This window comes from Carlito syrichta, unplaced genomic scaffold (genome assembly GCF_000164805.1).
Source record: "Carlito syrichta isolate Samal-C Ts95f unplaced genomic scaffold, Tarsius_syrichta-2.0.1 Scaffold304707, whole genome shotgun sequence".
Classification (NCBI taxonomy): domain Eukaryota; kingdom Metazoa; phylum Chordata; class Mammalia; order Primates; family Tarsiidae; genus Carlito; species Carlito syrichta.
In genome coordinates this window covers 30,179-42,715 of record NW_007248803.1, presented here as the reverse complement: position 1 = coordinate 42,715, position 12,537 = coordinate 30,179, and the positions used below count along the sequence as shown (strand labels likewise).

The 12,537-nt window shown below is 62.6% G+C and overlaps 1 protein-coding gene across 1 annotated transcript in view; it reads left to right on the top strand.

Moving 5' to 3' along the window:
• The first annotated feature begins 1,087 nt into the window (after nucleotides 1-1,087).
• SLC6A19 (solute carrier family 6 member 19) overlaps nucleotides 1,088-12,537 on the top strand; it is a 19,357-nt gene continuing 7,907 nt past the window's right edge. The window contains exons 1-4 of the mRNA XM_008060708.1: nucleotides 1,088-1,297; nucleotides 9,653-9,793; nucleotides 10,825-10,962; nucleotides 11,993-12,244. Coding sequence (XP_008058899.1) covers nucleotides 1,096-1,297; nucleotides 9,653-9,793; nucleotides 10,825-10,962; nucleotides 11,993-12,244 — 733 coding nt within the window. The 5' untranslated portion in view covers nucleotides 1,088-1,095. The remainder of the gene's footprint in view (nucleotides 1,298-9,652; nucleotides 9,794-10,824; nucleotides 10,963-11,992; nucleotides 12,245-12,537) is intronic.

Sequence of the window (12,537 nt, the reverse complement as noted above, 5' to 3'; positions counted from 1 at the left end):
AGCACCGGGAAGGCCTTGGGCGGGGATGGGTGTGGCACCATCCCTGCCTGAGGAAGGCAGGTGTGTGGGGCCCAGAGCTCAGGGGGGTGTATGGAGCAGGTCAGGGGATTCCCTAGGTGTGGCACCATCCCTGGCCTGAGGAAGGCGGGTGCGTGGGGCCCAGAGCTCAGGGGGGTGTATGGGGCAGGTCGGGGGATTCCCTAGCGGGACAGGGAGCAGAGGCTGGGCCTGGAGGGCGCTCCTCCCCCTTCTGCAGAGTGCCTGCTCTGCCTTGGTCTGGGCTGAAACACAAGCCCTGGGGGTCCTCTCCTGGACCCTACTGCTCATGCCTCGCCTGCCCCATGGGCAGGCCTGTGGCTTCCCTGTGCCTCCCTGAGGACCACGCTGATGGAGGACAGGGACCCTGCCTCCCACCTCTGTCCTGGGCCAGCACCCCTGCCTGGAGTGCCCTCTGGAAGGACTGAGATCCTGCAGTCACTGGAAGGGAAAGGCCTGTGTCCCTGCAATGAACCCACGGTCCCAAGGGCCCAACCAAGGAGCCCTGGCCCTCTGAGCAGCTGTTTAGGGCTCAGAGCCCACCAAGGGGTCCCAGCCGCCTTGTGCTTGGTGTAAACAGGTGATGTGTGGCCCCAAGGCCTGTGGCTCCAACCCTCAAGACAAGGGCAGGGTTGGGGGGCACTCAGTCACCAGCCTGTGCCCGGGAGTTGTGGAGAGGACCCCTCCTGGCCTCCTGGGCCCAGGTGGGGGAGTGGCGGATCTGAAGAAGGACCATCCTAGAGGGCCCGCTGGGGGATGGATGTGTCTGTTTACCTCAGCCTCCCTCCTGGGGAGTGGGTTTGGCCCCAGCCTGGGATGACCATTGTCGCGCGCAGCTGGTGTGGGGGGGAGCTCACCTGTGGGTGTTTGCATGGGGGGGAGGGGCGTGGACCGGGCAGATAAGCATTAACAGTCGGGCTCGCCCTGCAGATCTGCTGACGACTCCTTTCTGCCGGCAGGCGCTCGTGAAAGGAGCCAAAGTTCCCTATAAAGCTCCCGCTCCAGGCTCGCGGCCACTCGCCCTCAGTCTCTCGTCACGCCAGGCCCGTCGCCACCGCCATGGTGAGGCTCGTGCTGCCCAACCCCGGCCTGGAAGGCCGCATCCCATCCCTGGACGCACTGGAGGGCCTGGAGCAGGCGGAGGCCAGTTCCCGGCCCAAGTGGGACAACAAGGCCCAGTACATGCTCACCTGCGTGGGCTTCTGCGTGGGTCTCGGCAATGTGTGGCGCTTCCCCTACCTGTGCCAGAGCCATGGAGGAGGTAGGGCGGGCAGAGGTCGTGGCGGGTGGCTCGGGGAAGGCCGCTGCTGTCCCGGGAGAGCAGCAGGGGCACATGGGTGGGCGGCCCCCCATCTGCAGCTCCCCGAGTGGAGGGGAGGAGATGTCGTGGGGGGCTGGGGGCGGGGCACGGCCCCTCACCCTGGGTCTGGGTTGCTAGGGTGCGGGGGAGGCACCCTGCTCAGCTGACTGTGGCCCCGCACGCTTCATGGGGTTCCGGGCAGGCTCTGTGCTCTGTGCCCCGGTCTGAGGGTGGAGACGGCGGGTGGGACAGTGGGTGGGACAGAGGCGGCTCCCTCAGGGAGAGCCCATCCTCTGAGGCTGATGATGCCGCCCCTGCACGTCCACCATGTGGACACTGGGCCCAGGGTTCCGGGTCTCATTGGCCCGTCCAGCCCCTTGGGTGGCACCTGCCACCCTGTGAGAGAGACGGGAGCCAGGCTGGGGGCAGGTGACCCTCAAAGGAGCCCACGGACTCCAGGCCTGGTTGTTGACCAAGGCACACGCAGGCCCTGGGGGTGGGACAGCCGCTGCCCCACTGCCAAGCCCAGAGCCCGCCAGGGGGTCCCAGCCTCCCTGCGCTAGGTGTGAACAGGTGACAGCGGCCCCCAGGGCCTGTGGCTCCAATCCTGGACTGGGGTGGGGTATGGGGACATCCCGGCACTAGCTTGTGCCTGAGTAGCTGTGGAGAGGACTCCTCCTGGGCCCGTGTGGCCGTGTCCTCGGCCTCCCCCGCTCAAGCCTCCCCCCACAGCCTCATCCCTCCACCTGGACTCCCAGTGGTCCCCGGTGGGCACGGCTGCTGGCTTGGAGGTGGCACACGTGTCCCCCTCCCAGAGGCCTCGGCGCCCCAGAAGAACCCTGTACTGGGGGGTGGCCCATTCTTGCTGAACAGGGGCTGATGGCCCTCAGTTGCAGGTGGGTTGTGGGGCCCCCGTCTCCTCCTAGACACGCTTTCTGGTGATGAGCCCTGGCAACAAGTCTTGCACTCCCTCTCCCTGGAGGGTTTGTGGCTCTCACACACTTTGCAATGTGTTCGCTTCTAAAGAAAAGCCGGTGCGGTGGGTCCTGGGTCAGCATCACCCTCCTGCGTTGTTGGGAGTCATCGTGCTGGGCGAGCTGGGCTGTGTTCATCCGTCCCTGGTCCACCCAGCAATTCCCCTGGGGCAGATGGGGGCCCAGGGCCCCCACAGTGCAGTGGTGACAGTCCCCAGCGCCTGCCTCCCAGCGGTACCTGCCCTCCCCAGGCCCTGCCCCACACTGCTCGCACACAACACCTGCCTACCTCTGGGGGAAGCCAAGCTACTAGGACCCACAGGGGGACACACCTTGCGGAGGGGGCACGAGACCTGGGAGGAGGGGCTGGGGCCACCGCGTCTGCTGGGGAGGCAGTCACGTCTGTCTGTCTGCAAAAGGGCCCAGGAAGGCCTGATGGGGTCCCTGGCAGGTCTCTTGGCTCTGAGACTCCTGGCAAGCATGGAGTCTGGGGGGACTGAGCCTTCAGGCCCGGTGGTCTGTCAGTGCCCCTTAGGGCCATGCTGGGTGGGGTTGGCAAAGAACCATGGAGGGCAGATGGAAAGGGCCACGCAGGCTCCCTGAGCTTGGCCTGGAGCGGCTTGAGGATTTGGGCAGGTAGGCCTGGGGGAGGGAGGAGGGCAGAGCAGGCCCGGGAAGCATAGGTCTCAGTGGCCCTCTGGTGACACCAGCAGGCCACTCCCCTCATCCCCAGATGAGCTGCCCCTGCCCGCGCCCTCCTGCTGGGTGCCGGGTCAGCTCCTGAGCTCTGACGGACCCTCTCACTAGGACCCATTCACTGTGGGGGCCATGGATGGCATGGGGTTCTGGCTGTCCCCCAACCTGGAGGACCATATGCCTTCCGGGTCACTCTGTGTGCAGCCCAGGACCCCAAGCCAGATGGCAGCCTGAAAGGACTGATGCTGCTCACAGAGAGCGGGACTCGGCCAGGAGGCGAGACCAGGATGAGGGTGGCCCTGCGCCACGCTGGCCTTCCCAGAGCACGGGTTTCAGGGGGACTGTAAGCTGGGCAGTAGGCCTGCAGTGGAGCTGCAAGGGAGCCAAGTTCCCTCACTAACGTGGATCAGTGTTGGCTGCTCGGCGTCCCCTGGGAGTCTTGTGTGATCACCTTGTCCTCTAGGACACCCCTCCCACAGCCCGGAGCCCCTCAGGCAACTTCTCCAAGGGCTGCCGCACACCTCGAGGGGCCTCATACCCAGGAAGGTCGTCTCCACCAGCCACACGCCTTGAGGAAGACACCGCTTGGGTGTCATCCGTGCAACGGGCTGCTGGAGGAGTCCATCGTCCCCGCCCCCGCCCGGAGTCACCACGCCCCACGTCCTGGGACTCCCTGGAGCCAGAGAGGGGCAATCACTTTCATGCCCACACGTCTGCCCAGATGCCGCCGTTCTGCACGCGTCGTGTCACCAGCCACTGAAGGGGCCGCCCTGCAGCAGGTCCTGGGCACCTCCTGTCCTGGCACCTCTGCACTGACTGGCGAGGTCCAGGTGGGAGAGGTGGTGAGTAGACCCTGCAGGACTACGTGGGAGCCACAACTACGCCCAGCCCCAGGGCCCTGCTGCCCAGCGCCTGACCAGGGGCCACCTTTCCCTCCAGCCCTCAGCTGTTTTTTCAGCGAGAGTCCACCCGTCACAAACTCCCAAACACCACCTGCTGGAGGGAGAAGGGAGGCAGCCCCTGCCACCTGGCTCCACTGGCTCCCCCACCCCCACACTCCACCTTCCTTCCCCTCCATCTCTCACCACGGCCTCCTCCTCTGGCCTCTTTCCTGATTTTTAGAGGGCAAGAGCTGAACTTGGCCTCTGTCCCCGAGCACTTTCCGCACCGTTATCTCTGCCATCTGCTTCCCTCCCATGCAAGGAGGTGGGTCTCTGGGGACCTTTGGAACCGGGTCCAGGCACCCCGCCCCCCACCGCGGGGCAGGCTGTGCAGGGCGCAGGGCCGGACACCTTGCCTCCTCCTCTCCCCCGGGCACCTTGCCCCACGTGAGGTCGCGGGTTTGGAAGGGAAAGACCTGGCCGGGCTTACTTGGTCAGGAGCACGTGGCCTCTCCTGGGACAGGACCGTCCCCCGCGGGGGAGCAAGGGAGGGCCTGGTTGCCCCCCCCCCCACGTGCACACAGGCTGGCCTGGCTTGTGCTCCTCGTCCGGTGTAGTGAGTGTGTCCGCCATCCTCTCTGTCCCCTGCTCCCACAGAGTCCCAGTGGGAAGGTCAGCCCAGAGCACCTGGGCTCTGCTCCCAGGTCTCTGCCTCTCTCCCTTCCTCTGTCTGTCTCTCTGTCCCTATCTCTGTCTGTCTCCCTTTCTCTGTCTCTCCATCTCTTTCCCACCCTCTCTCTGTCTTCCTCTGTCTTTCTGCCTCTGTCTCTCCCTGTCTCCTCTCTCTGTCTCTCTCTGTTTCCCTGTCTCTCCCTCAGTCTGTCTCCCTCTCTCTATCTCTCCCTCTGTCTCTCTTTCTGTCTCTCTCTCTCCCTCTCTCTGTCTCCCTGTTTCTCTCTCTGCCTCTCTCTCCCTCCCTCTCTGTGTCTCTCCCTCTCCCCTCTGTCTCTGTCTCCCTCTGCCTCTATTTCTCCCTCTGTCCCTCCTGTTTCTGTCTCTCTTCTTTCCTCTCTCCCCCTCTCCCTCTGTCTCTCTCCCAATGCCTGTCTCTCTCTGCCTCTGATACTGCCTCCCTCTATCTCTGTCTCTCTGTGTGTCGCCCTGTCTCTCTCTGTCTCTCTCCCTCCCTCTGTCTCCTTCTGTCTCTCTCTCCCTCCCTCTGTCTCCCCTCTCTCTTTTCTCTGTGTCTGCAGCCCTCTGTCTCTCTCTCTCTGTCTCCCTTACTCTTTCTGTGCCTCTCTCTCCATCTCTCTCCCCCACCCCGTCTCTGTCTCCCCGTCTCTTTCCCTCCCTCTCTCTGTCAGACACAGGAACACACACTGCAGGGCCATCCCAGGAGGAGCTAGCTCACGGTCAGGGATGGCGGTGGCCAGGCAGGGAGGTGGTGGGGGGGACGAGAAGGAAGTGGGGATAAGAGAGCTTTGGTGGGAGGAGGACACAGACAGCAGGAGGGTGAGGACGAGCTGACCTTCCTGGGCACGAGCGGAGGAAGGTGGAGGCTGTACGAGGGGTGTGGCATCTCCCTCCTGGGGCAGACCCTGTGGCCTGTGTCCCCAGGACACACAGACACAGGTGGGCTGTGATGGGACCCACCACCTCGCAGCCAGCTTTGGGCCATGCACCTAGGACTGAGAGGCCGCCCTGTGAGGTCCGCATTAGGTTTGGTGGCCCAGGAGAGTGGCGGTGGGCCTGGGACCCCACACCCAGGCCCTTCGGCAAGCTGGGTTTGGATTGCACGGAGCTGGGTGGAGGGTGCCTTCTGGCACTCGCCGGGACCCCTGAGGGCAGGGAGAGCCACGCCTGGCCCAGGTGGAGTCCAGCCCAGCAGGGACAGCTTGCAGTGAGGCAGCCATTGTCTGCAGTGGTGGTGGCTCCCTGTGGGCATCACACCCATCCCTGTGGAGGAGGGGACAGGGCCTCTGCAGATAAGGCGGCCTCCCTGCAGAGTTGCTGACCTTCCTGCCAGGGGTCAGTCCAGTGGGGGCACGTGTCCCTGTCTGCTGTGTCCCTGTCTGCTATTCCTCCACTCGGGAGATGCTCACGGGGTTCCCGCCATGGTTGGGCTCAGTTCACATTGGCCCTGGCACCTGTCAGGGAGTAAAGCCATGAACCCACCTGTCAGACCCCGTGTTTCCCCACCGGGATGCCCGGGGCTGAAGACTAAAGGTGGCGTTGTAAGACATCCCTGTGTGACCTCGGAAGCCCGGTCTGTGACCTGTGGTTTTTCTGCATGTTCCCCGTCCTGCGTCCCTCTGCACCTTTGGTGAAGGAGCCACGTGTGTCCATGCCTCCCAGCTGGGCCGAGGAGCCACCTCTCAGGCCCTCCCTGCACTCGCTCACACCCTCTCGGGGTCAGACAGGGACGGCCTCAGCCCCCACCATGCGTGTGGCCTAGGGCCTGGGTGCAGACCCTTAGCACTCTCAGGCTGGGCCGGAGGGGGTCTGTCCACTAAGGGAGGGGCTGTGGACACACCCTTGGAAGCACGCTCCTCCTGCTCTTCTTCGGTGCTGGCCACAGCTCTGAGAGAAGCCCCCCTCACACTCCACCTGTGGTTTTCCTGGAGACCGAGTTTCCAGATGGGGGCATGGCGTGTGAAACTCCTCCCGACCCTCCCCGTCCTCTCATCATGGTCTGCAGCATCCAGGTGGCCAGTGGCACTCTGGAGTTCAGTGACACCCTGGTAGTCAGTGACATCCTGATGGCCAGAGGCATCCTGGTGGTCAGTGATGTCCTGGTGGCTAGCAACATCAGAATGGTGACCAGCGGCATCCTAGTGGTCAGTGACATCCTGGCGCCAGCAGCATCCTGGCAGTCAGTGGCATCCTGGCAGTCAGCAGCATCTTGGTAGCCAGCAGCATCCTGGCGGTCAGTGGCGTCCTGGCAGTCAGTGACATCCTGGGGGACAGTGGCATCCTCGTGGCCAGCAGCATCCTGTGCCCTGGTGGTCAGTGATGTCTTGGCAGTCAGCAGTGTCCTGGTGGTCAGCAGTGTCCTGGTGGTCAATGGCATCCTATGTTCTGGATGTCAGTGGCATCTTGTGTCCTGGCAGTCAGTGACATCCTGTGTCCTGGTGGTCAGTGGCATCTTATGTCCTGGTGGTCAGTGGTGCCCTGTGTCCTGGTGGTCAGCCATGTCCTCTGTCCTGGTGATCAGCAGCACCTGTGTCCTGGTGGTCAGCATCACCATTTGTCCTGGTGATCAGCCATGTCCTCTGTCCTGGTAGTTAGCCATGTCCTCTGTCCTGTGGTCTTTGACACCCTGTGTCTTGTTGGTCATTTGTGTCCTTTTTCCTGGTGGTCAGCAATGCCCTGTGTCCTGGTGGTCAGTGGCGCCATTTGTCCTGGTAGTCAGTGGCACCCTGTGTCCTTCCTGGTGGTCAGTCATATCCTCTGTCCTGGTGGTCAGTGGTGCCCTCTGTCCTAGTGGTCAGTTGTGTCCTCTGTCCTGGTGGTCAGTTGTGTCCTCTGTCCTGGTGGTCAGTGGTGCCCTGTGTTCTGGTGGTCAGCAGCACCATTTGTCCTGTTGTTCTGCAGTGCCCTGTGTCCTGGTGGTCAGTTGTGTCCTCTGTCCTGGTGGTCAGTTGTGTCCTCTGTCCTGGTGGTCAGTGGTGCCCTGTGTCCTGGTGGTCAGTCATGTCTTCTGTCCTGGTGGTCAGTGGTACCCTGTGTTCTGGTGGTCATCGGCACCATTTGTCCTGGTGGTCAGCGACACCCTGTGTCCTGATGGTCAGTGGTGCCTTGTGTCCTGGTGGCTGGTGGCATCCTGATGGTCAGTTGCATCTGGATGCCATCTTTGTAGGGTGAAGCCGACATAGTCAACCAGATCATCCCAGAAACCCCTCTTCCTCCCAAGGCTAGTGTCTCTCTCTTTTGCTTGTTTCAAAAACGATCCCCAGCAAAACCCTTCTGGTCCATTTCAACACTAGACGCGTGGCTTACACCTTACTTGGTGTCAAGCTCCAGCATCACCATGTCTCCCTGTCTCCCGCCTGGGCACATTCAGCTTCAACCAGACCAAATTCCTGCAATTTCACAAAACTCAAATATCACACTTCAAGGTTGTTCGAGGTTCTTCTAAGTTAGGGCCCAAAGAAGCCGGGGGTGTCCCCAGTGGGCCAAAGGCGGGCACATCTGTTGGAAGCCGTGGTCACAGCAGAAGCAGGGTGGCCCTGCGTGGTTCTCCTCCTTCAATCTGTTACTGTTCTAGGACACACAAGACTTGCCGTTTAGACCGTTTTCATGTGTGTAGCTCAGCAGCATCGAGTATATTCATGATGGGTGATCATGGTCTCCAGAGTTTCCATCTCCCCAAACTGAAGCTCTGTCCCTACGAAACACCCTTCCCCTATCACTCCCCCAGTTCCCAGCAGCCCTGTCCACTTTCTGTCACCATGGCCCTCGGGACCACCTGTAAGTGGAATCACGCCGGGTGAGTCCTCTGGTGATGGGCTGATCTCACTCCGCACAGTGTCCTCAAGGCTCACACTGAGGTCTCAGGGCATGAGATTTCCCTCCTTTCAATGCTGAGTGATGCATGTCATTGTGCTTGTCCACGCATCTGCCTGTGGCGGCTGGACTGCCTCTGTGTCTAGCCACTGCGCACAGTGCTGCTGTGAACACGTCTTTCGATCCTTGTGGGTGAAACCAGAGGTGGAACTCCAGGTCACGTGGTAGCTCTGTGTTGAACTCTCCAGGACCCTCCCCACCACTTTCACAGTGGCTGCACCACTTTGCATTCCCGCTGGAGTGCACGAGAGCTCCAGTGTCTCTACTTGTGCACCAGCGCTGGGTGTTGTCTGGTTTTGACAGCAATCATGCCGGTCCCTCGCTGCAGTTTTGATCTGTACTTCCCTGACAGTCAGCAATGGTGAGCACTTTGCATGTGCTCATGGGCCACTTTAATTTCTCCCCAGAGAAAGGTCTAGTCCCTTCCCTATTTTTGAATCTGATTATTTTTATCATTTTCTTGGGTTGTCCAGTCTGTGTGTTAATCCCTTAGCAGACGCATGATCTGCACATATGTTCTCCCGTACCGGGGGCGCCTTTTTGCTCTGCTGATGTTGTTTCAGATGCATGAAGTGTACAGACAGTTATGAACATGGTTTCCACACACACAGCAGCTGGAGGACCCGTGGGAGGGGTCGGCTGCAGAACACACCCACGGGCGGGGTCTGGAGGGTGAAGGGCAGGCGTGGTGGGAGCAGCGAAAGAGAAGTGCTCTTGGTGGCACTGCCACGCGTGCAATGATGGGAATAAGGGGTGGCACAGCCCCCGTGGGCCACGGGACACTCCCTCCCCACGAGAGACTGTCTCTCTCAGTGTGACCGGCAGTGACCCTTTGTCACAGAGTTTGGGTCAGGAAGGCGGTGGTCGCAGCAGCGTGGGGAGGGGACACTGCCACCAGAAGCCCCCTGGATAGGCCCGCGCGGCTCGGTGCCACCTTTCTCGGGGCTTCTGGATGGCAAGGGAGCTGGGGAGGGTGGATTCAACGCTGTTGCAGGAGCGTCCCTGTGGGTATGAGTCCTCTGATGGGCTGGAAGGACGCGGCTCCCTGAGGCCCACGGATGACACAGTCTGGTTGCCAGGCAGTCCTTCTGGAATGGGGTGTCAGCTCTGACCGGCCCTGTGGGCTGGCAGTGCCCTTGGCTCTGTGGCTGGCCGGGTCGGGCCACGTGGCGCCCGCCCAGCTGTCACTCCCGTTCCAGGTGCCTTCATGATCCCGTTCCTCATTCTGCTGGTGCTGGAGGGCATCCCCCTGCTGCACCTGGAGTTCGCCATTGGACAGCGGCTGCGCAGCGGCAGCGTGGGCGTGTGGAGTGCCATCCACCCCGCCCTGAAGGGCATCGGTGAGTGTGTGGGCGCCCGGACCAGGGTGCGGCTCTCCTGTGTTTCGGGAGGGAAGAGCCTGGATCCTCCCTCCCTTAGGCCTCTGGGCACTCCTGGCCACCAAGGCCGCCCCGGGCAGCAGAGGCCAAGGACTGCCGGTGGCCCCAGCAGGACGGCAAGTGACTGCTGCCTGCCTAGCACTGGCCGGGGCCAGGAGGGGGCACTGCTGCCTGATGTCCTGACCTCCTCCGTCCACTTACCCCCTACTTGACAAGGAGGCCCAGCCACGGTCACTCATTTACAAGCTCCGTGACCCTGGGGTGACCCCAATACAGCCTGGCTGAGGACACAGCTCATTAAGACCTCACAATAAGGGTAGGCGTGAAGCTCTCCAGCCCCAGGGGCAGAGGGCAGGGTCCACTCCGAGGGATGCTGGGTACAGGGCGTCTACCCTTCTGAAGGCCAAGGCCGGACCAGCCCCCACGCCCAGCCCGGCCTTCCCTCAGATTCCAGGCCTCCCTCTCTCCTGCTGGTCTCTCCCTCTCTTCCTCACTCTCCTGCCCCCCCTCCCTCCCTCTGTCTCTCTCCCTCCATCTCTCTCTCCCGCCTCCCTCCCTCCCTCCCAGCTCCCTGCTTCTTTGTCTCTCCTCACACTCACACATTTACACACACATTTGGTTCTCAGTTTAAAAGGTCACAAAAGTCGTGCCTGGTTCACTCTGCATTCGCCTCGTGGTCCCAGACACCCAGAACACCCCCCTCTGCATCTTCTGCTTGAACCCTGGACCTCCCCGGAGAGGGTTCCGCCGGCCACTGCCTGTCCTGGGCCCAGGGGCCACCCTCCCGCCCATGAGCCTGATGGGCAGTTCAGGGGGCATCACACCCTCGCCCCACACCTCCGCCCTGCTGGCTTTGCTCCCCAGATCTGGAAGTGCCTCTGTTGGGGGCGGGCCCTCTGCTGCGCCTGTCCATGCTCCCTGGAGCAGTCCTCCAGGCCCGCCTCAGCCGTGCACTCCGCAGACGTGGCCTCCCTGCTGGTGTCCCCTCACAGGCGTGGCCTCCATGTTCGTGTCCTTCGTGGTGGGGCTGTACTACAACACCATCATCGCCTGGGTCATGTGGTACTTCTTCAACTCCTTCCAGGAGCCCCTGCCCTGGAGCCAGTGTCCGCTCAGCGAGAACCAGACAGGTAGGCCCCAGGGCCCAGGACCCCAAGCCCTTCCTGACCCCTGGGGCTCTTCATGGGGCGAGGGGCCTCCAAGCCTGCCCCATCCCCACCCCTGGCGACTCCTTTACAGGACGAAGGGCCCCCAAGCCCATCCTGAGCCCTGGGGGTTCTTTCATGGGGCAAGGGGCCTCCAAGCCTGTCCTGACCCCTGGGGACTCCTTCCCAGGACCCCAAGGGGCCTCCAAGCCCGTCCCATCCCCACAGGGGCTCCTTCATGGGTTGAGGGACCCCCAAGCCCATCCTGACCCCGTGGGGGCTCCTTCAAGGGACCAGTGACGCCCCCAAGCCCCTCCCAACTCCCTGGGGCCTCATTCACAGGGTGTGTGTGTCCTGTATGGCCCCCACGGCCCTGGTCCCGGGGAGGGAGAGTGGGTGCACACCCTCGGCTGTGGTCTGTGGGGACACACTCAGCTCACTGTGACACACACAGCTGCACCAAGGCCAGACGGCCTGCTGTTCCTACCAGTGCTCGGGGTTGGGCTATCCAGTGGGCCCCTTGGGGTCAGAGAAAGACAGGCTCCCCACGTCCCCCTCACTGCCCTCAGGACAGTCAGGACCTTTTCCACTTCTAGGTGTCCTCTGGGCTTAGAAGGCTTCCCTTAGAGCAGTCTTGGTGCGGGTCTGTGAGCCTGGAGAGGCCCCGGGGTAGGAGTGTGAGAACCTGGGCAGGGCCTAGTCCGGGGAGCACCGCTCTTCGTAACTGCCAGTGTCACAGACAGTCCTGCCAGGCCGGCAAGGGCAGGAGGGAGGTGATGAGAGACTGGGGGCCATGCCGTCTGGAAGAGTCTCACAAGGTGTGGGTGCATGGGCACTTGCGGGTGTGCATGTGTGCTCGTGAATGCCCGTGTGAGGGTGCACACCTGTGTCCGTGTGGGTGTCCCCGGCTTTAGTGCCTCCAGGACATGTCCGGCATGTCCTCCAGCCCAGAGCCCCAAGGTGTGGCTCTCCCCTGGGGACCTGCCTGAGGCACATGCTGGGCTGGTCCCCACAGGTCTGGTGGACGAGTGTGCCCGGAGCTCATCCGTGGACTACTTCTGGTACCGAGAGACGCTGAACATCTCCACCTCCATCAGCGACTCGGGATCCATCCAGTGGTGGCTCTTGCTGTGCCTGACCTGCGCCTGGAGCGTCCTCTATGTGTGCACCATCCGTGGCATCGAGACCACCGGCAAGGTAGCGCTGGGCCTCCCGGGCTGCAGGAGCCGGGGTGCAGGGCTCCCGGGAGCCCCTGGGCACTGCCTCTGTCCTCGGGCCCACAGGCCTGCATGGGAGGGGTCCCGTCACCCCCCCCCGGGTTTGCCACCTCGCCCTATACTGGCCCCAGCAGCTTTCAGACATGACACTCGCAGGGCTTTGTGCAGGAGTAGCCCAAAACATCTGTCACGCTGGAAAGAGTTCAGTAACAAGAATAACAACAGCAACAACAGAGGGGGCTGGAAAGAAGTGGCAGGCTGGGCCTCCCCACACCAGAAACTTGGTGCCACGGCACGGGAGGGCTGGCCCAGCTGGCTCCTGGCCCACACGCCTGCCCCCCCC